The sequence below is a fragment of the Perissodus microlepis genome, chromosome 17, assembly GCF_051167445.1.
Source record: "Perissodus microlepis isolate ML-2025 ecotype Zambia chromosome 17, ASM5116744v1, whole genome shotgun sequence".
Classification (NCBI taxonomy): Eukaryota; Metazoa; Chordata; class Actinopteri; order Cichliformes; family Cichlidae; genus Perissodus; species Perissodus microlepis.
In genome coordinates this window covers 23,515,033-23,539,052 of record NC_140477.1, presented here as the reverse complement: position 1 = coordinate 23,539,052, position 24,020 = coordinate 23,515,033, and the positions used below count along the sequence as shown (strand labels likewise).

Genomic DNA, 24,020 nt, shown 5'->3' with positions numbered 1-24,020 from the left:
TCATTGCTGGCTCCGTGAACAGATTCCACTTCAGAGACCTAACACTAGTGTCGGGTCACCTCCTGCTGGTGATAATGGCACAATATAGATTCTCTGCTGGGGGTATGCATTTTATATGTAAAGCTTAACTCTGCACTGCAAAAGTAAGGCAACAGTTTGCCTTAGTTTTAAGTGAGGCAAACTGTTGCATTGTCACAGGAATGTGCATGTAATAATTTGTTGATTTAGAAAATATATAAAATGTTTGTACTTAATTCTGATCTTGAGAGTTTAACTGTAGCTGTGAGAACACAGAACACACCAGGGATCAAATTAATTTCACTTTGATCTGCGGAGGTTGCAGACAAACAGAGACAAAGGGAGTTCAATTCAGTTTTATTTATATAGTGCCAAATCACAACAACAGTTTCCTCAAGGGGCTTTATATTGTAAGGTAAACACCTTACAATAATACAAAGAAAATAGAAGAACCCTAACAATCCTATAACCCCCTTATAACCATGTTGTGAGGGGAGGAAAACTGGACGAAAGACGTGCTATGAAAGACAGCCAGTGTCATTGTGGATATAGAGAAAGACTAGTGCAGAACATGTATGAGAACAGTGAAACACTGGTGAGGTGCAGTAGGAGTGACCGATGGGTTTCAGGTCAGTTCAGGGTGGAGACTGGATTACATCAGGGTTCGGCTATGAGCCCCTTCTCATTTGCAATGGCGATGGACAGGTTGGCAGATGAGGTCGGGAAGGAATCTCAGTGGGCTTACAGGACATTGTGATCTGTGACTAGACTTGAGACTAGGGATTGGATGGATAGAAGAGAGCCTAGAGAGGTGGAGCTATGCTCTGAAAAGAAGAGGAGTGAAAGAAGGGATCTATTTGTGTGACTGAGTGGGAAATGGGTGTAACAGTGAAGGAGTAGACATAGTGATGGTAGATGAGTTTAAATTCCGGGGTTAGGCATACGAAGCAATGCAGGGTCCACATGAGGTGAGAGAGTATAAGTAAGGTGAAGTGGCTGTAGACAAGTGTCAGGTGTGATTTGTGACAGGAACATCAGCTAAAGAGAATATTAAGGTTTACAACCTAGTGAGATTTGCTCTAATGTACGATTTGGAGACGTGGCGCTGACAAAAAGACAAGAGGCCGACCTGCAAGAATTTAATTAGAATAATTGATTGCATTTATATAGCGCTTATCTAGGCACCCAAAGCACTTTACAATTCCACTATTCATTCACTCTCACACACCGGTGCAGACCGACAGAAGCAAGGCTGCCATATCGCGCCTTCAGCCCCTCTGGCCAACACCAGTAGGCGGTAGGGTGAAGTGTCTTGCCCAAGGACACAACGACCAGGACAGAGAGAGCTGGGGGATCGAACCGGCAATCTTCCGGTTACAGATGAGCGGCCCAACCCCCTGAACCACCAAGTTTAGAAGTGACCCAAATAGACAGAATTGGAAATGAGTACATCTGAGGGGCAGCGCAGGTTGAGTGGTTTGAAGGACAAAGTTAGAGTGGCATGGCTGAGTAAGTTTTAACAGAAGAGCAGAAAAAGTCCAGAAGTGCATAAAAGGCATGGTAGATATACTGGATAAATGAGAAAATGAGAATATAAAAGAAGAAGACTGAAAATTAATACAGAATGTTCACTGCAAGAATAGACCTCAAGAATAGAAAGGCGAGATCGGACTTTGCTAAAAAGAAACAACAACAACAACAAATATAAAGAAAGCCAGTTCGGGAAAAACATTCTTTGCACAGATGAAACCAAGATCAACCTCTACCAGAACAGTGGCAAAAAACCTACACTCACATACAGACTCTATACTCAGACAAGTCCTTTGCACTACTTCCTAACTGTACCTGTCAGATGCACTTGTGCTCATGTTTGCTTTTCATTCCTTGTGCCTAATATTTATATTTTATTCCTGGACAGTTGGTATCGAGCACCCATAATTTTGTTGTACATGAACAATCACAATAAAGGGCTATTTTATTTTTTCAAGTTGAGCAGATTGAACTGTACATTGTTTGAAACAAAGGCAGTTAATGAGCTAACTGGATGTCAATCTTATCTCTCTTGCCTGTATACAGATATGGGTAAATGGGGTAAGACATTTATTTATTGATTTATTTGTCAGATGGCTGCAGTTTATTAGCAATAGTCTATTCTTTCTGAAGATTTTCTGTAAAATCAAGAAATACTTGCTAGATAATCATTTGCTGGCTCAATGGATATAACAGCAACATAGCTACAATCACTACAATCATACTACTGGTACATCTGTTACCACCAAGTTCACAAGCTCAAATCCTTCCTGAAGCCAGGAAGGATTTTTGCTTGTTAGATCATCTCATCAAATTTCAAAAGGTATGTTGGACAGTCACCAGTCTGAAATGTATATGGATGTTCGAGTTCATTTGGTACCTTTTTTGGGATGAGCTTTGACGCAAAAAGAAACAAAAGAACTGGAACATATGTCCAGGTTGTTGCTGAAGACAAATTCATGTATATCCCAATACTGTCCACATGTCAAACCTGTGATTTTAGTGAGTGACACTCGGTGATATTTGCAATTGATTTTTTAATGCATGGTGCCTGCTGTACAATGCTCCACTTATCTTTGGTTATATAGTTGCACCCAATGATCAACACTGGTCTTTGCTGCTTTTATTACATCAAATTGTCAATACATTTTTCCCTATCTATCTATCTATCTATCTATCTATCTATCTATCTATCTATCTATCTATCTATCTATCTATCTATCTATCTATCTATCTATCTATCTATCTATCTATCTATCTATCTATGTTTAGCCTGCAAGAAGTAGTTTTGTACAGGATGGTAATTTTATAGTAAATTTTTTTCAATTCTTGATGTTGGTAAATTTCTGCTGTATGAGTTTAAAACTATTCAGAAAGTTATAAAAAACAGGAATTCTGTTGGTGAGTAGATCCTCGACTTTAATCTCCTTCCCAGTAATTAATTGACATGAAAATTCAGATGATATTCATGTTTATCCAGTGGTAACTTACAATAGAATGAGTTGGCGACAAAAGTAACAACCTGACTTGTATTGTAGATCATGTAATTATAGATAATATTATTTGAGAGCAACCTTGAGCACGATATGAATCAATAGAGAATAATTAGTTCATTGTTTCATATCTGAGAATCCTTTTTCTGTCCCACTTCTTTCCTGAATAGTTTAGAAAAGTAAAGTTATTAAGAAGAGTAAGAAGTAAGAAAAACAACAACATGTTCAAGATTTCATGACCACATTAAGCAAAGTATCCCCAGAGAAACACGTTAACAACCAGCAGTAGCAGGGCGTTAACATCGCAGACTATTCTCCAGAGTGACTTCTCCTGGAGGAAGTTTCGTTCACTGTTTTGAATCACTGGAGCTGCCGACTCGGAGCGTGAACTAGCCAAACCACAAAGCCACAGAACAACTTTCTTCCAAGTGGATTCTTGCAATTGGTCAGACTCTGAGCTGAGGTTAGACTCCACTTGGTCAGAGGTGATCTGAAGACTTGAGAGATCCATCCGCGGTTCAAGACTATGTCTGGACCACCAGGTCAGCCTATGCAGCTACACATGAAAAGAGACGAAGAATGAAAAACAATTATTACAGATTACCAATGATCAAATACATGAATGACTGAATGATTTCAATTTAATTATACATAGTACAATTCAATTTGGTTTGGCTTTCTCTCTTAGGACAAAACAATACAAGTAAAAAAACAAAAACAACTTAAACTTAGAAGCAAATTTAAGAGATAAAAATAAAGTTAGTAGCAAACTTAAGCAGCATCAACAGAGAAGTAAAATAGCAGCATTATACACGACTGTATAAGGTTGTGTCGAGCCAATTATGTTTTGTTTGTACTGAAATGTCTGAGTATTTCTGTGCCATCTTTACAGTGGTAGTGTAGGGGAAGCTACCACTCTAGATGGAAACAATGAACTGTTTGCCAGATGGAAGCGGTTCAAACTGAGAATATCCCGGGAGTGTACTGTCTTTGCTGATACTGTCAGCCTCCTTGACTCCATCCCAGTAATGCACTTTGCTGTCTGCACCACTCTGTGCAGCTCTTTCGTTTCACCAGCAGAACAGCTGGCATACCACACTGTTGCATGAGTCATCAGTATATCCTCCTGTAGAACTTCAGCACGAACTTCTGGCCTGCTTCAACTTTCTAGGAAAGAAGATTCTCTTGTAAACCAAGTCAGCTGTGCAGAGAAGGTGACTCCCAGCTACTTACGGTTCTCCACAGTCTCCACTATTTCACCAGAGATCTAGTTTCTTGACCCTTGACCTCCTGAAGTTAATAAGCATCCCCCTTGATTTTGATGTGTTAAAGATTAGATCATTTTCCTTACACCACTTAGTTGGCTACTCCCCAACCTCACTATATGCTCATGCTCACTACACATGAGCACTTTTTTCATTGCTCTTTCTACATGAGTGCTTTCTATTTAACATTCACACACACTGGAGAGCAACTTAGGGTTAGTATCTTGTCCAAGGATATTTGACCAGCTGCTTTGTGGATGTTGATGCCTTTTAACACAGTCCTCATCTGGTGCTGTTGAAGGACAAGTGTGTATTGTCTACTTGGCTAAATGACCAGTCCCTCCCTCCTCTCCTGGTGTCAAAACAGGGAAAGAACCTGTTCAAGATATCAAGCAGTATAGTATCGTCATCGTCTGGCAGCATTCTGATGGTCTTGTAGTCCGTCAGTACCTTAAAGCTCTTCGACATACCGCTGGGATTTTCATTTTCTATGGTTTGCTTTGCTTCCCTGATGCTTCTCTGGAGTTTCGCCTGTGCTGTAGGTTTGTCTGTCCCCTGTCCTGAAGGCTGCATGCCTTTTTTTAAGTAGAGCCCTAAAATTACTGTTCAACCATGGCTTTTCAATGAGGAAATAGATTTATTGTTCTTTTTGTTGTATTGTTTTCAGTACAAAACTCTATGTACCCCTAAACTGAACAGACACAGTTTTCCACATAGCTCTCACCTGCAAACAATTCCCAGTTCCTTTGATCAAAATGGTCTTGTGCTGTTTTGACTGCAGTTCTTTCAATGCACACGGACAGTGTATACATTGGGATCAGAATGAGAGGGATATGATCTGATAGTCTGAGGTGTGCAGGTGGATGCGCCTTATATACTGTCAGTATATTTGTATAGACCTGATCAAGTATTTTTTTCAGGTCTGTATGTTTAAAGTAACCCATGATGATTCCAGTGATGAACAGCCTTAAATGTATTAGTTTGAGAATGGAAACAAAATCTCGCAACTTCAATTTCTGTAGATTAAGAATCCTCAAGGGTTCAATAGTTCATACAGATGAAAGCAAGATTATCTGTTTTGGTGACCCCTAAAGGAAGCAGTCAAAAGAAGGTTGAAATCCTCATAATCAAAATGAATTGCTTAACTGCAACTTGGTTACACTTTCCCTTTGCATTTCTTTCTTTCGTTTGTTTTGCAACAGGAATCATATGTTATATGAACCCTGGATATTGTTCAGTAGACACCTTCTGATTACCACTCCAGAGATCAGAATATAAATAAAATGGAATAATATAAGGAATTTTCCTTACATTTTCTTTAGGTATTGGGGCAGTGGCCAGGCTTACAGCAACAATGATGAGGCATGTGAGAGCCAACAGGATGAGAGCAAAGTACAAGTAGTGGACATCAGCTAGGACTGCAGGCCGGTGATCAGGCTGACCACAGGAAGGAGGTGAATAGGAGAACTCCAGAACCATTCGGATCAGTCCTATCACTAGTCCAGCCATCAGACCCCAGAATGCACCCTGAGACAGAGGACATCACAACGCGTTAGATGCTGAATAATTTGGAACTGGCAAAGAAAAAAAAAACCCGAAGTTATTAAGGTTTCTGCTTGTTTTTAAAATTGTGTTTAAATATCTATTATTTTCTTTTAAATTCTCTGTCAAAGTGATTTCATACTGCTTTAGTAATGTTGAAGATTTGAGAGGCCCAGTCAACGACTGGTGGTGTTCTATTGTGTATTTTTCTATCCAGTATGTTTTCACTGTATTGGCTGTATTTTTGAGATCATTGTCATGCTGAAAAATGAAGCTGCTGTTAATCAGATACTTTCAAAAATCTCGAACACCACTGGCTGAAATGCAGCTCCCAGCCATGGCCCGAACATTGGTATCATCGTAACAGCGTCAGGAAACTTCAACAGTGACTGCACTAAAAAAACAAAAGAGCTCTAAATTAAATTAAGAGGAGACAGGACATATCTCTACATATCAACTTGCAAGAATCTCAAGATTAGGGAATGGCACACACACACACACACACACACACACACACACACACACACACAGTACATATATAATTATGTACTTAGCCTTTTCCATTCTTTGTGAAAATTGTGTTGATTTTTGAAAGAGGATTAAACGTATAAGGGTAACAGCGTAACATATAAGTATGGAAGAATTTGCACATAAATAGACTACATCTTATCCAAAAGGTGCAATCAAAAAGACACTGCAGGGTGGTTGTAGGAAACAAGCTAGGCAGCATTGGAGAGTAGTCTGTAGGATGGATTTGCACATGAAAGCCATCCTACACGTCCTCTTCCAATCACAAGATTAGGATAGATAAGATTAGAAAATGAGTACATCAAAGGTTTAGCAGTTTGGAGACAAAGCTAGAGTTGAGATATGTAGAGTTGGAATAGTGGATATGTTGGATAAAGGATGCTGAATATGGAGCTGCCAGGCAGGAGGAAAAGAGGAAGACTTCAGAGGACATTTATGAATGTAGTGAAGGTGTCAGTTGGTTTAACATAAGAGGATGCAAGGGATAGAATGACACAGGGACCAATGCAATTGAATTGGATTGAATCTGAAGAGGCAGACATACCTGCTCGTTGGCTCGTGGCCAAAAGATAGCCATTAGGAATAGAGCAGTAATGGGAGGTGCTAAAAAGCTGGTCACTGACTGAATATAGTCAAACAGCTGTCCACTATTGGCTGTCTGGACAACAGGAATCCACAGCAGACTAAGACACACCAAGACGAGGATGAACACCCTGAAAACACACACATTATTGTTATTATCCATCCAGCCATTTATTGTCTACTTCTTATCCTTATCAGGGTCATGGAGGGCTTGAGCCTATCCCAGCTACTATAGGACGAGCAGCGTGGTATACCTTGGACATATTGCCAGTCTGGTACAGGGCTAACACAGAGAGAGCCCAGAATTACTATTAATAGCACAATTATCTAGAAATTAAATGTTGTCCTTTGAAATTTTAACTGATGATAATATAAAAATGAAGATTTAAACAGTTTCAGATCCATTGCATACTCAGAGCACTCTACAGCGGAAACATGAAAACTTAACTTAAACTCCTTAAAGATGAGTGAGGAGATGGGAACTGGAGAGGTCTCAGGGTCACCAGCTGATACAGTTGCCAAAGGTACAACTAGCGGTTTTGCAACATCTGAGGAAATGTCATCTCTGCTGTGGTACATGGGTTTGTTGCTTCCAGTCAGGGGTCTTTAACCTCATAATCAGGTTCACATACCTTCTTTTTGGCCACCTAAGGTCCTGAGAAACGAGCCTTCTCGCCAGGTGACATTAAGGACTAGGACACCGCTGCTAGGACACTGCTGTCTTATCATACCAATGTTACATTGAGGCCTGGGCAGATGATAGGGCCTGCAACTAAAAGGGCTGTGTGCTCTCTAAACTTTGAAACATAATCCAGAACATCAGTTTTGATTATGCCCCCAGACTGTGTCCAAAAAGTGATTCCTGTATGGCAAACACAACCATTGGCACTTCCTCATCCAAGTATTTACTTGTGTTTAAGCAGTATTTCTGTAACTTTGATCCAAGGGTTTGGTGCCACTGCTCTAGAGCTCCTTGATACTGAGGATGATAAGCATTAGCCGCTATATGTTTGATTCCTAAGCTCCAAAAGGTAGTAAAAACCTTTGTTAAGGTATTAATGACCAGAGGTGCAGAGATCCTCCTGAGTGGAACAGCTTCTGGGAAACATGTAGCAGCACACTTTAACATTAGCAGAAATTGATGTCCAGTTTTTGTCTTTAGGCAATGGGCCCACACAGTCCACGATCACACATTCAAATGGTTCACTCACAGCTGGGATCAGGTGAAGAAGAGCAGAAAAACACAGTTTTTTGGTCTTCATACCTGTTGAAGTGGGCGGAGTCTTGGTGATTGCACCACTTCCCTGAATGCACTCACGTAACAAACTTACCCAAAATAAATACCATGCTTACTAAACAAAAGATCACGACCAGATGCCATCAACAAGAACGTTACCCCCAACATGCAAACTTCCCTAGATCCTACCTTATCCACATATCACCTGTCTATGTCTATGTGCAGGATTACATAAAAAAGAATAAAGTAAAACAAAAAAGCAGCATGATTGGAATACCACATTTAATACTCTCTAGGTCATTTTGAAAATTTGGTGATGCCGTTTGGTCTTACTAATGCTAGTGTCTTTCAGGCACTGGTGAATGATGTTCGCAGAGATTTTCTGAATATTTTCGTCTATCTTGATAACATACTAATATTCTCCAAATTCCTTCAGGAGCATCAAGTCCACATTCGTGCAGTCCTCCAACATCTCTTGGAAAACAGGTTATATGTCAAGGCTGAGAAATGTGGATTTTACTAAACATCTGTTTCATTCCTTGGATACATTCTGGCAGGGGGGCAGATGAAGACTGACCCAGCAAAGGTTCAATCAGTTAAGGAGTGGCCAACACCTACCTAACATAAATATCTTCAACAGTTTCTCGGCTTTTCCAACTTCTATCACCACTTCATCTGCAACTATAGTCAGGTAGCAGCACCTCTTACACAGCTCACATCCACTGAAGTCCCGTTCATCTGGTCCCCTGAGGCTGAAGCCGCCTTCACCAAATTGAAGTATCTGTTTACATCAGCACCAGTCCTAATTCACCTAGACACTAAACCATTCATAGTTGAGGTTGACATCTCTGAGATTGCAACTATACTTCTGCCCACCTGTAAGATTGGTTACATTACCTGGGATGTGGAGGAGGCCATTAGCCAAGCTCTTGTGTCAGAGCCAGATCCAAGCTCGAGACCAGCTAATCCTCGTTACATTGGGTGATTCTGGACTGTATCCACACCACCTGGTTTTCCTGTCCTGGAGAGGTAGGACCACTTCATTAGTTAAAAGACATTTCTGGTGGGAGACTTTAGATAAGGATGTCCGGGATTATTCGGCCGCATGCACCATCTTTGCACGGAACAAAAATAAAACTCAACGTCCTTCAGTTCTGCTTCAACCAATCGTCCATTCCCAATCAGCCTTGATCCCACATTGCTTTAGGTTTTGTTAGCGGCCTGCCTGTTTCCTCCAGGAAGTCGACCATTTTGACTGTTGTTGACAGGTTCTCCAAATCCGAGCACTTCATCGCCCTAAAAAAAACTTCCCACAGCATCCCAGACGGCTAACATCCTGGTGGATCATGTGTTTAGCCTGTACGACATCCTGACTGAGATCGTGTCAGACAGAGGACCACAGTTCACCTCCCAGGTTTCGAAAACATTCTGTTCAGCCCTTGGAGCCAAACCCAGTCTGGCTCTGGTTAATACTACTGTAATGGTCCAGGTGAGTCGTCTGGATTTTTCCATGGTGTCCCTGTGTGTCCTCCTCTGGGCAGAGCCCTGGTGAGTACATCTGCTACTTGCACCTGTTGGAGATCCAGGCTAATCTAAGGCAGTATTTAAGACCAGCCCAGACATCTGTTCTTCGCCAGTTCGTAGACTAACCACATGTTAGTGGCAGGACGTCTTTGTCTCTAGTGCTTAGTTCTTTGTAAACTTACCTTGTTCTCTTGTGCCCTCAATAGCCTCTTGGATCACCTCTTCCATTGCCTGCAGAACGCATACCACCCTGGACGTTGGTCACCTTCTCTAGGACTCCACTCACAGCCTCTCTCACACAGACTCACTATTCACCACCTGCCTGCTCTCCTACATTCATAGCTCTGCATCTCTGGGTCATTCAGGTTGGACTCACTCCACTCCACTTTATCGGACACTCACCCGGCCAACACTACCTCCCCCACTGCCACTGCCACTCCACTGGTCAAGTAAGCCATAGACTCCATCTGTTTCACCACCCCCCATGTCCAGATTCCATGCCCATTCATTCCCTGTGCCTTAGTTTTACACTCTGTCGCTCAATAAAATTTGTGAGAACATCTCACTATTGCTTCCTGTATTTGAATCTGTTTGTAGGTCCACATACCAATTCTGGCCTCTGGGCTCTTCAACCCCATGTTACTAATTTGCTCAAATGAAAACTGTATTTAGGGTAAGTATAGCTTTGGTATTAATGTTGTAGAACATCTGAGTTTTGTATTGGTTTTCCAAAGCATATAAGGTATTTTTGTCAATCTTACCTTCCAACTATCATAAGTTCCAACTCAGAAGCTTTAGGCCTGGCTTTGTGGTAGAGGTCCAGTGTAAACAGAGTAGAGCTGCTATTAAAAATGGAAGTCAGGGATGACATAAGAGCAGCTAACATCACTGCCAACATCAGACCACGAAGTCCTGTGAAGAAGAAAAAAATGATGGCACATCATTTTATAAAATCTGCTTATTGTCAGTTGTTGCCATGGAAAAAGAACATAGATTTTTATAAACTCTCTTAATGCATGTGTTTATCTCTGAGAACATCAAAAAAACAAAAGATCTGTTCTGGATTATCTCAGTAAAGTTCTGTAAACCTTGACTGCAAATCTGTAAAAGACTGTCTATTACTGACAGGGTGAGGAAACTGTCTTCCTGTTGTGCCATCTTCTTGGGATGTGGCCTGTAGCTGACATCGCCCATTACATGAAACTTGGCCTTCAATTTAGAGATGGTTCTGGGGGCTCATTCCAAATAATGAAGAGCATGCACGTGACTGCTGATGTGATTTGGTGCTATTTAAAAAAGAATCGAAATAAATCGAATTGAACTTCGTTCTGTGGAAGACCAGCTCCAGGTTGGTACGGTCCCTATTGAGATTAGTCAAATGTGGCATGCTTGGAGGAGGCACCAACTGAGTGCTGTAGCAGGGTCCCTGCTTACAGTTGCTTTTAATTAGGCACCAGTCGCACACCTGATTGTCAGCAACTTGGGTACCAGAAGCTCAAAAGAAGAGTCAATAGCAGAATAAGCTGTTTAGTATTGACAGAGAAGATTGGGTTTGATTCTATTGCTCAATCTATAAATACATTCTCCCTACAATTGTGGCACCATTTAAGGGGAAATAAACACAATTTCAACAGTTTAAGATTTCTTGCCAAGAGGCATTGTTAAAACACAGATATAACTGAGCAAACAAAAATGTTCTTACTTCTTGTGCCATACATAGATAGATAGGTGTGTGTGTGTGTGTGTGTGTGTGTGTGTGTGCGTGCGTGCGTGCGTGCGTGCGTGTGTGTGTGTGTACCTGTTTAGACATCTTAGTGGGGACCAAAAATTGGAATTGCCTGCATTGCCGGCATTTTTGAAACTTTAAAATGTGGTCTTAGTGTCAGGGTTACTATTAGGTTATAGTAAGGTTTAGGCTAAGGGTTAGGGTTAAGCATTCCTTTTTGATAGTTAGAGTTAGGGTAAGCAGGTAGGGAAAGCATTATGTCAGTTCGATTTTTAGATGTCTTCACTAAGATATCAAAATGAGTGTGAGTGTGTGTGTATGTGTGTGTCTTACCTACAGGCATTAGCTCTATTACTAGTTTAGGGTAAGCAATGTTAGAGCAACCAACTGAAGCACCACACACACTTTGACAGATATCTGGATCCACACAACCAACCTCATCTACAAATAAAGAAGAAAACAAAGGAGGGGCTGAAAAAATAACAATTTAGTTTATATTAAATGAGACAAAACACCACAAATGTGTTTCCTACAATTTCCCACTCCATTAACATGAATTGAAAGTGTCAACAAAAGTAAAAATGTGATAATTTTTCCAACGTAAAGTTAAGTGGAGACCTGCTTAGAATGGTGTCATAGTGTAGGTTTGTTGAAAAAGGAGTTGCAAACAATCTCTTTAAAGCAATAATAACAATAATAAGAGATGCATCATCTGTTATAATATATATAATAATACCAAGGTAATCAAAATTATATTATATAAGTATGCATATAGAACAATATTAAAAAACATTTCACATAACATTCCCACTTTGAGAGGTATACTACTGACTTGGGAATAGTGCTTGACTTATCATTCCTGGCATCACAACGAAGAACATAGGGAGCAGTTTGAGATAGCCACCCAACACGCTGCCTGCTTTAGCATGAGACAAAGATTTGGCTGACAGAGACCTTTGGACTATAACCTGAAGGAAAAACACACCAGCATAAACATATAATCATTTTTATCCATCATTGCATTACACATTTTGTCCTTTTGTAATGTTCAACTTTACATTTGCAAACCTTCTATATTATTTATACACAATAAGTAATACAAATATAAGTAATAGTAATAAATACTGTATTAAAATATGCAAGTGTGTGTGCACACAGATTCTAGTTTTAATGATAATAGTAGAGAAGTAAACACTCAAAAATGTGATTACACTTCTACAGTCAGGGCATGCAAACCTCAGGTCTCATAAAGCTGGTAACATTAGCAAGCTGTTGAAAATTTTAGTGAAAGTCTATCACATTCAGAAGGGGAAATGTGATTTTCAGCTGCCTAGCTTGTGGTTTATCTGTCATTGCCCAGTTATATAAGGCTAGTAGAGAACACAGACGTGATTATATGAATCAGTTCTCATTTTTATGAATGTTGATTAATGATTAAGAGTAACTATTGGCAAGCTGGCCTTAGATGGCCTCAGATAATGTACTTTTGTATATTCTTGTTGTGTTTTGTTTTTCGTTATAGCATTTTCTGAAATGTTGCTGTGGCTTCTGGTTTGTGAAGTGTCAACGCTGTCTCAAAAATGACATTACAATACAGTTAAACACTGTTAATTGTATTGACCAATAATTCTTGTCATAGTCTTTGTCAATGATCTTTTTTTCCTGACATAAACAAAATGATAACTGAACAAAAACTAATGGACAATGACACTTGACACAATTGAGATGAAGATGTACTGGAGAGATTCTCATCTCTCCGATCAGAAGTAATTATGTTTTGTAGAAAAGCAGGATGAGTTTGGAAGTGATGCAATGAGAAGTAATCTCCTTGTGCAAAACAGCGTTATGCAGTAAGAATATTTCATCGCCAAATTACTGTGAGAATGATCAATAGAGGTGATAGTCTCAAAAAACAAATAACTTTTTGAGTCTAAAAAGTATGTTTGAATTCAAACAAGTAATGCAATTCACTGAAATTTTTAATTTTAAAAAAGGGAGGGGATGTTTCATAGTTAGTGTTGTAACACAGGGACAAAATGACTGTCATTCTCTCTCTCTCATTGTCTACATCAGCTCTTCAAAGTACTCCTTCTTCCTCAAAAAACTCTGTTCACTTGTTTCCATCTCTATCCTTAATTAATGAAACCGTTTACATGTCTGCTCCAGCTCAATCTCTTTGCCTACCCAACTGATACAAGTCCTTTCCTTCTTCCTTAGTATCCCACCTCACATACAATTCCTTATAAGCATTTCTCTGTGCAGTATGCTGAATTTCCCAGTACTCATGTCTACTTTCTTTATCTGCCTATCCAACTTTTTCTTTGGTAACTTCTTCCTTTGAATACTTTGCTTTACTTCCTCATTCCACCACCAAGTCTCCTTGTACTCTTTCCTCTGTCCCTGCCTACACCCCACTCAGTAAATAAACCCCTCAAAAGTTGTTAAAACATAACCAGATGATGCTCGCCTCCAGCTAGTTTTTCCTAACCGAAAACTTTGGAAGACGAGTGAAGTACAGCCAAAGATTTCCTCACAAACCAGCCTGAATCTATACTCAGAGCAAGTCTTTTCTTTGCACCACTTTTGAGCGCTTTGCAATTATTTTGTTCTCTAATGTGTGCCTTTCTCTTATTTTTTTTTTTATAGATTTCTCTTCTTTTGTATATATCCCTCTTGATGATATATATATATATTTACTATTTGCTATTTATTCTGTGCTTGTCCTGCTAGACCTCAGTGCAGCGTTCGATACTGTCGACCATAATATCCTATTAGAGCGATTAGAACATGCTGTAGGTATTACAGGTACTGCACTGCAGTGGTTTGTATCATATCTATCTAATAGACTCCAATTTGTGCATGTAAATGGAGAGTCCTCTTCACCCACTGAGGTTAATTATGGAGTTCCACAGGGTTCAGTGCTAGGACCAATTCTGTTTACATTATACATGCTTCCCTTAGGCAGCATCATTAGAAGACATAGCATACATTTTCACTGCTATGCAGATGACACCCAGCTCTATCTGTCCATGAAGCCAGATAACACACACCAATTAGTTAAACTGCAGGAATGTCTTAAAGACATAAAGACCTGGATGGCCGCTAACTTTCTGCTTCTTAATTCAGATAAAACTGAGGTTATTGTACTCGGCCCTGAAAATCTTAGAAATATGGTATCTAACCAGATTCATACTCTGGATGGCATTACCTTGGCCTCCAGTAACGCTGTGAGGAACCTTGGAGTCATTTTTGACCAGGACATGTCCTTCAACGCACATATTAAACAAATATGTAAGACTGCTTTCTTCCATTTGCGCAACATCTCTAAAATTAGAAATATCCTGTCTCAGAGTGACGCTGAAAAACTAGTTCATGCATTTATTACTTCCAGGCTGGACTACTGTAATTCATTATTATCAGGATGTCCAAAAAACTCACTGAAAAGCCTTCAGCTAATCCAAAATGCTGCAGCAAGAGTACTGACAGGGACTAGAAGGAGAGAGCATATTTCTCCTGTTTTGGCTTCCCTTCATTGGCTTCCTGTTAAATCCAGAATTGAATTCAAAATCCTGCTCCTCACATACAAGGTCTTAAATAATCAGGCCCCATCTTATCTTAATGACCTTGTAGTACCATATCACCCTATTAGAGCACTTCGCTCTCGCTCTGCAGGCCTACTTGTTGTTCCTAGAGTATTTAAAAGTAGAATGGGAGGCAGAGCCTTCAGTTTTCAGGCCCCTCTTCTGTGGAACCAGCTTCCAGTTTGGATTCGGGAGACAGAAACTATCTCTACTTTTAAGATTAGGCTTAAAACTTTCCTTTTTGCTAAAGCATATAGTTAGGGCTGGACCAGGTGACCCTGAATCCTCCCTTAGTTATGCTGCAATAGACGTAGGCTGCCGGGGGATTCCCATGATGCATTGAGTTTTTCCTTTCCAGTCACCTTTCTCACTCACTATGTATTAATAGACCTCTCTGCATTGAATCATATCTGTTATTAACCTCTGTCTCTCTTCCACAGCATGTCTTTTATCCTGTCTTCCTTCTATCACCCCAACCGGTCGCAGCAGATGGCCGCCCCTCCCTGAGCCTGGTTCTGCCGGAGGTTTCTTCCTGTTAAAAGGGAGTTTTTCCTTCCCACTGTCGCCAAAGTGCTTGCTCATAGGGGGTCATATGATTGTTGGGTTTTTCTCTGTATCTATGAAGCGCCTTGAGGCGACTTTTGTTGTGATTTGGCGCTATATAAATAAAATTGAATTGAATTGAATTGAATTATTCCTCCTGTCTACTATTTATATTCTATTGTGGCGCAGTTGGTGTGGAGCACCCACAATTTTCTTGTACATGTACAATGACAATAAAGGGCTAGTCCCTGTATTTATAGTTTCTACTCTCACTTCCACATCTGTGACTTTTCTTTACTCATGCTGCCTCTTCCACTTCACCTCATTCTTTTGGCCAACAGCACAGTTTCCACTGGCACCCTGTTGGCGGACATTGTTAACCTGGGCCACAACCAATCCAGCATAGAAATTTCATTATATATGATCTGCGTGTTTTATTTGGCCATGTTTTTATGCCTAATGCCCTTCTTGATCCAACTGTTCCCATTTATCTGAGCTTGGGACTGGCATTAAGAGTACACTGACTTGTTAGAAATTAAAACTGTTAAAACTGAGGTTGCCCTAAATATCTTAGCAGCATATCTCTAACTAGAGATATGCTGCTCTAGAGACTCTGGATGACATTACCTTGGCTATAGCAGGTAATACTCATTTTTGACCAAGTATGCAAATGCTGCCTTTTGACATTTACATTCAAACCTGAGAAGGAAGAATGTTATAAAGAGATCAAGGTGTGTTTTGAGGAATTAAAAATTCAAATCAATTGCATTATTTATTTGTATTGGGACATATTTTTTAGACTCACAAAGACGAATGTTATCAGTTTTTGAGACCGCCACCTCCAGGATCATTCCCACAGCAGTGTGCCGCTACAATAACATTATTGCACCATGCTGAATTTTAGTGTAGATCAAATCACCTGATCTGTGCACCAGACCCATGTAGCCAGTACGGTGAGCCCAAACAGTAGACCTGGCCAGGGTAAATCCCCTGTTACAGGGTCTCTGAACATGTGGAAAGCATCACTACGGGGTAAGTGGCAGGTGGTGTTGGGAACAGTCACATTGGGAATACTTGACATGTAACGATCCATAAGGCCCTCATACCAGCCCACCTTGGAGAATGCTGGAAAATGTACAATGACATTTACAATTTTATAACTTCACTTATTAACTAATAAATATTATGACATGTAGATGTGGAAGCCTTCAGTGAAGATAACTGGATGCAAAGAAACAGTTTTCTATTTTTTGATTGATACTTAACTTGAAACATTTCAGCCAATAACACCTTTTAATCCAAACTTTCAGTACTATGTAAGTCATGTAATTAAGAACCCATGATTGTGTTTGTGTATCTGTATAAGTCTGTGTACCATACCTATGAACATTAAGGCAAAAGCTCCTCCAACCATGATCAAAGTCTGGAGAGCATCAGTGTAGATCACAGCTGCCAAACCACCTACATAAAAACAGATTTTTATATTATTGTCAGATTGTCTGTGTTAGGGTAATAGTGTTATTTAGACCGTTTTCAACATAAATAATTTAACAAATTCTTATTTCAAAAACAGTTGAACTAGGTGAGTGTGGCGGGGTGTGGTTTGTGGCGCGGCTGTGGGGGAGGCTGACACACCTGAGCTCGATCAGCTCATCACCCTATGTCAAATGTGCCAGGACCTGAGGTTGTTGTTGTTGTTGTTGTGTGGCTGTAGCTGAAATGCTGCAGCCAATTGTTGGGAGAGCAGCAACCAGGAATAAAGAAGTGTGTAAAGAGCAAAATATGTGGTCGGGTCCATCATTCCTGTCACAGTGAGTTACTAAATAGAAACTGCACTCTGAGCACTGAACAAACATGGTAACATTTTCATTTTCCTTAAAATCATAATTACAGACACTTTGAAAAACAGCAGATGACAATGTTTCATCGTCACCCCTTGTTGACTTTAAGTTAGCATTTAATACAATTGTTCTCCAGCAGCTGGTGAGGAAACTCAGCTCCCTGGGTATCAGCACCCCCATGTGTAACTGGCTGCTGGACTTCCTGAATGTTAGTAAGAGAGGGAAACAGCCTCCATCACACCCACCCACACATGCAGCGTCTTGGGGTACAGGTGTGTCACCAAGGTGCAGGGGAGGGATTCCTCCTCTGTCACCTTCTGGCCTCCTGTGCATTTTTATTCCACAACATAAACATCCACATTACTCACACTCTCATAACACATACATATAGGGCCTTGGGGGTGGCCGTGCTATACGGCGTCCAGAGGATGGTCTGTGTATTCAACCTCACCTCTGGTGCCCACCTCTCAATTTAAATGCATGTAGACACTGAGGGTTCTCGGGCCGTGGTGTCACCTGCTGCTCTCTGGCAGCCCCTCCCATGTTTTAAATGCACTTTAGAACAAGACGCAGCAACACTACACATGAGAGAGAGGGAGAGGTATGGGGTCTTCACACTCCCGTTCTCTCCGCCATCAGGGCAGGGGGCTGGGAGGAGGAGTTGGCCGTCTGGTTGGGGTCTGGGATGCTGGGCCTCCCTGTTGCTGCAGGACTGTCCCCACCCCAGGAAAAAGGGTAACTTCTCCTGGGTCTTGGAGCGGATTGCCCCTCTGGGGGCAATGGTGCCAGGACCTGGGGTATAGAGTATGTTTGGGGAGTGTCAGTGTGTGTACAGTGTCTATTTCTGTTTGTCTCCACGCCTGCGGGATCGTCACTGCAGCCCCCTGTGGCTTCTGCACCGTGGCTGCTGGGTGACCCCACGTCTGCTTTTCCCATGCGCCGGGGTCAGCAAACTACTGGGCTGGTTAGGCACAGCTCATTTTTTCACAACACTGAATGTGACCATGGGCTACTGGCAGATTGCCTTGTCTGTAGCGTTCAGGAAAAAATAGGCACTTTGCAGCGCCTCATGAACCGAGTACTGCAACCGCACACTTTGTATACTGACGCCTATCTGGAACACATCATCATCCATAGTAACACCTGGGCGGAGCATATTCAGTGGTTGCGGTCCTGGATTTCCTGAGGCAGGTCAAGCACATGGCCAACACAAAGAAGTGTGCGGCTGGACGGAGGGAGGTACAGTATCTGGGGTACCACTTGGGACGTGAGAAACCCCTGCTCCTAACTTCTCCCTCCCTTTTTGTGCTGCAGAGCAGAGGCCTGAGGGCCATTTTGCCCTAGCAGGAAGGGGGGTTGACTGCCCTGTGGTTTACATCAGGTGGGTATAATATTGTGGAAAAGAAGTGTCTGACGATCCCATGGACAGTCGACTCTCTTCATTACTACCTCCTGGAAGCCCTTTGATTAGACACTTGGATTAATGTCTCCAGTGTTGTGTTTGGTACTCATCTGCATCATTCCTGCTATAGTATATTATAGTCTTGTGATATTTTGTTGATTAAAAATTGATTTAACCAAAAAGAATTATGACTAAAAAGTTTGACATTTTGGTCAAGAGACTAACTAAATCAAAATTTGCTGTCAAAATTAACACTGGGATACTGCATGTGGGATAAAAAAAAATTGGTTCTCGTCCAGAAAAAACCCATCAGATAAAAAACTGATGTAATTTATTTTAAATGATGGCAAACAGTTATGCTGTTGAACGCTTGCACTGACATAACTTTTAACTTTAATACTAAAAACAGTCAAAACGTGTTTGTGTTTTACCTGCCACAGTGTAGACAGCAGTCACCAGCAACAGTATGACTGTAGACAGATACAAATTCCACCCAAATGACACCTGGATAAACAATGCCCCGGAAAAAATGTCTGTCTGGGAAACACACACACACACACACATGCACGGACAGGTAATGTGGCTACTGTATCATATTAAGATCATTTATATTAAAAAAATAAATGTCTTACTGATATTTTGGTGAAAATGTAGAGAATAAGTGACAGAACAGACATGTATATGCGTATCCTCTGGCCTCCAAAGCGTTTGGCCAGGTATTCAGGCATTGTTACCACTTCAGCAGAGATGTAAACGGGGATAAATATCCAACCCAGAGCTACCAGAACCCATGACGCCTACAGAAACACACAGAAACACAAAATGTTGCACTGAGACATTGTCCGTATTGTCAAAAGTAAATATAACAATTGTTCATGTTTTTCAGTTTTTCAAGTGGACATTGCAAAGTTTTAAATAGCATAAATGAAGAAGTACCAAACAAGCGCCTACTGTGATTTTTCGCCCTATTTACATAGCATATCTAAATCTTTAGTCTTGTAGTGATCCAGCTCAGACAGTCGCATATTTAGATAATTGAATACAACCTGTTCATAGTCAACTAGTGTTAACTGATTTAACTGATTTTGGTGTAAAAAGAAACCCCAAAACATATAATGTTACAACCAACACAATGAAGATATAGAAATACTCAGAGCAACTCTTAAAAGTTGCATTGAAACCAAAAGCAATAGTTAAATGAATAATTTCTGTGGTGCATGTACACATAGTTTTTCATCGTTGTTCTGTCTTATATCAAGGCTGGACTACTATAATTCCCTGTAATCATGTTGTCCTAAATGTTTTCTGAAAACCCTTCAGTTGATCCAAAATACTTAACTGAGAATACTTCCAGGGACAAGAAGGAAAAAAAAAATCATATTTCTCCCATATTAGCTTCATTGCCACCTGATTGAATCACAAAGTGATTATGAAATGATTGTCCTTACAAAGAAACTACTGAATGATCATGTTATTATTTTAAATCCTGCATGCAGTGCCCAACAGGGCACTTCAGCCCCTTCTCCTGTGGAATTAGCTCCCAGTTGAGGTTGAAGAAAGTAATTGCACGTGTGTGTGTGTGTGTGTCTGAGTGTGCGTAATGTGTGTGTGTGTGTATGCATCTCTTACGTTCCATTCAAATCCCCCAACAGCGATTCCTCCAGCTGCTCCTGTCCCTGCTAGACCAATAAATAAACCACTGCCAACATTACTGGACATCAGAGAGGCTCCAATCTGTAGTGGAACAGAGATAATAGACAATAACAACAAAAGCTTTTAGAATACTTACTTAAAAATACTTACAACTACATAACAACATTTTTAAATGACAGCCTGTGAATGCACTTTAGTCATATTTAGTTTATACAGAAAATCAACACAATTCCTACCATAACTTGAAATATCAAATGTTATAATTTAGTATTTCTCATTCTTATTTTAATTTTAACAAAGTTTTGTCTTCAGTCAGTCTCCAGGGTGGATGTCAAGAGATTTATTCTAAAAGACACTTCTTCAGCTGAGAGTCAGAGAGTGGAGACACACACGCTGCAGTTTTTACTTGCAAGGGCGGTCACAGAGCGCTCACATCGGAGTGGGGGCCCTGTGAAGTGCGCTCTGTTACCGCTCTGGTCTTTATTTATATACAAAAGTAGATGCATTCATTTATTACATTGGAATGTGGATGTGTATATGTGTATATGTGTGTGTGCGTGTGTGCCAGGAGAGGCTTCTCTACCTGGCACGAAGTGAAACTGCTCAGTAAGCTCTTATCTACCACTAATAGGTACTGCTCCTTCCCTGCATGATAACGGGTCACAGTGAACTAAAAACAGTCTGAGTTATAAAGAGGTCATCATGCAGTATTCTTTCATATGCAAACTTATTTTATTAAAAGTCTATACTGACTACTAAGAACAATTTTCTATTGACAGTGGATTTTACAGATGAGGATTGGGGCCACTGGAAAAAAAAGTCGGGATGTCTTTTTTTTTTTCAGATTTCTGACATCCCTTTTTTTCAGTGGCCCCAATCCTCTTCCGTAGGATTTCCAGTTTTCTAGTTATATATTTGAATTCATGTTGTAAATTTTCATTTTGTATATTTGTTTATTTTTTGGTTTTGTTTAGATTCCAAGTCTGTACCGTGTCTCTGTGTGTAACAGCAACACTTCCCCAGAGAACACATGCCTAAAAGCTTCTTCTTCCCTCCTACTACCTGGCAGTATAATATAATATAATGTGCTTATTTATTCCTGATAAAGCCATGCAATCTACATAACTACATGTAGTGTGGAATATATCAGTGTGGTGGCGTGTGGTCTGCAGCTCGGCTGCAGAGGAGGGGTGGTGCAGTGGATTCAGGGGCAGTGTCATTGAGACTGGCAGCGCTTTTCTCGGGCCAAGAGGAGAGGAGAGCTAAGCTGGAGACACGATGGCTGCAAACAAACCAGGCCCTACAGCTTTTAACCAGAATGAGTTTGTATTACTTTTATATATCTTATCATTTACTTAAATCTTCTAATGTTATGATTCTTTTTCTTAACTTTTATCATGTCTCCCTATGTTTTTATTTCTTTTGCTTATCTTGATTGTACAGCACCTTGGTCAACAGTTGTTGTTTTAAATGTGCTATACAAATAAATTTGACTTTGACTTAAGTCTGTTGTTTATTGTAAATAGAAAGTCCCTTGCATTAGAACATTGGCTGTGTGTGTGTCGTACAGGGTGTCATAGCACAGGCGTGTCATAGCACAGGCGTGTCATAGCACAGGCGTGTGACAATCGATTTGAAATCAAGAGCTTTATGTGATGCACAGCAGTCAATCGTTTGTTACTCACAGGCCACCAAGTCACTGAACGACCAGCCAAGAAGTACCCCCCAACAGTGCTGCGATTGACACGCATTGATGACTATAGTAAGGACAAAAGAAAAGATTAGAATAATACAGTTTTAAAACAACACCAAAGATTGATCTGGTATGAAATATAGTAAATACATTTACAATCATGGTGCACATTTCTACATCAGAAAACTCAATTAGCTGGGTCAAAAAAATCTGTTTATTTTTTGCAAGGATGAACTCTCTGTAGAACATCCAAGAATAATTTTCTAGTAAATGGAGAAATGCACTCATAATGACTATAGTTAATTAAACACGTAGAAAAAAAACATATGTAAAAATAATTTTATTTTTCTATATAAACATGTTTAGCATGGACTTGTACAGAACTTTCTTGTATTTTTTACACATAAAGGAACAAACAAATCAAGCTTAAATTAGCTTTGGTATAAACTGTTTAGTGATTCAAATGTAAATATGAAATTAGTTTAGTCTCTTCTTACCCAGATTCCAACCACCATGACAATTATAAAGTAGACAACAACAATAGCAATGTCAGCAGCACCCATAGTGAGAGCTGTCCTGGGAGCTGCAGTGGTGGGCAGGGGGCTGCCATCTGAATATAAAATAGACAACAGACCCTCTGTGTGGTAAGTAAAGTAAAAGCAAGTAAAGCAAAATTTTATTTATATAGCACCTATCAAGATAAAAATAAAACAAAAAAACAAAGTGCTTCACAGAAGCTAAAACATAAAAAGAAAAATTAACCAAAATTAAGTTTAAAAAGACGAGTTTTTAGCTGTTTTTTAAAGAGTCCACAGATATCAAGCTCAAAGGGAGAGAGTTCCAGAGTCTGGGGGCCACAGTTACAAAAGCTCTGTCACCTTTCATTTTCAGCCTCGTGTGATGGTCAACCAGCAAGCCCTGATCACATGACCTCAGGGGCCTGCTGGGGATGTATGCCAGTGCTTGTCCATGCAGAGAGCCCTGAATTACAGAGTCATAATCTTAAATTCTGAATTTAATGGGGAGCCAGTGCAGCTGGGGTGTGACATGGGAGTACTTGGAGGAATTGGTCAGAAGCCTTGCAGCAGCATTCTGAGGCCTTACATAAACAAGTGAACAAAGAATTACAATAGTCCAAACGAGATGAAACAAATGCATGAATGACAATTTCAAGTTCCAAGTGTGACACAATGGGACTCAGCTTAGTAATGTTTCTTAAATGATAAAAACAGGAGCTGAGTCAAAAGTAACACCAAGATTCCTAATAGAAGATTTGGCAAATGTTGCAAGAGGACCTCATTTTTCCATAACCTTGGGCACAAATTTTTCGGGAGCACAAACAAGGACTTCAGTTTTCTCCTCATTAAGTTGAAGAAAGTTATCAGCCATCCAACCTCTAATGGAGTCTATGCACCTATGCAAAATTTGTAGCTTGGAAACATCTTGGGGCTTAAAGGAGATACCAACCTGGGTAGCATTTCCTTCTTTTAGATAGAGAGATCATAACCACTTTAACCAGAATGGATTAGATAAAGTTAAATTCTTTGTCTTTAAAAAAAGAAAGAAAGATATCCCCCCGCTCTCTCTCTCTCTCTCACACACACACACACACACGTTTCTTCTTTACTTAAATATATGGTTAAAATAAGCTACAACGCCAACCCAAAGGTCACCACAAAGCTGTGCCAATGTAAACATTTTATCCCTGGGAAAATTATTCCTTATCAAAGTAAAATCCATGCATACATGTCTGCAAAATGTAATTTCAGTACAACATTTGTTTCTTTTGGTTAAACTACGTTATTTACCTGTATGGGCTTTAATTTATTTTTCAGGCCCCCTGAATTATGTCACCTTCTCAC

At 40.2% G+C, this 24,020-nt stretch overlaps 1 protein-coding gene across 1 annotated transcript; it reads right to left on the bottom strand.

The window, feature by feature from the left end:
- Positions 1–407: 407 nt before the first annotated feature.
- On the bottom strand, positions 408–22,633 carry slc5a9 (solute carrier family 5 member 9). The gene is made up of 12 exons (XM_084910947.1): positions 22,151–22,633; positions 20,442–20,546; positions 19,445–19,609; positions 19,244–19,349; positions 16,950–17,030; positions 16,489–16,694; positions 12,278–12,413; positions 11,779–11,886; positions 10,481–10,631; positions 6,921–7,089; positions 5,618–5,833; positions 408–3,597 (listed from the first exon to the last, which is right to left on the bottom strand). The coding sequence occupies exons 1-12, from the start codon at positions 22,214–22,216 to the stop codon at positions 3,286–3,288; spliced, it is 1,821 nt and encodes a 606-aa protein (XP_084767073.1). The 5' UTR covers positions 22,217–22,633; the 3' UTR covers positions 408–3,285.
- Positions 22,634–24,020: the final 1,387 nt, after the last annotated feature.

What these genes read in the sequence shown, in the direction of transcription:
- slc5a9 (XM_084910947.1), bottom strand. Translation starts at nt 22,216, where the DNA reads ATGCGTGTCAATCGCAGCACTGTTGGGGGGTACTTCTTGGCTGGTCGT. An exon ending in GGGTCTGGTGCACAGATCAG is followed by an intron (nt 12,414 to 16,488) that starts GTGATTTGATCT and finishes TTTTTCCTTCAG; the next exon opens with GTTATAGTCCAAAGGTCTCT. An exon ending in GAACTTATGATAGTTGGAAG is followed by an intron (nt 7,090 to 10,480) that starts GTAAGATTGACA and finishes GTGTGTTTTCAG; the next exon opens with GGTGTTCATCCTCGTCTTGG.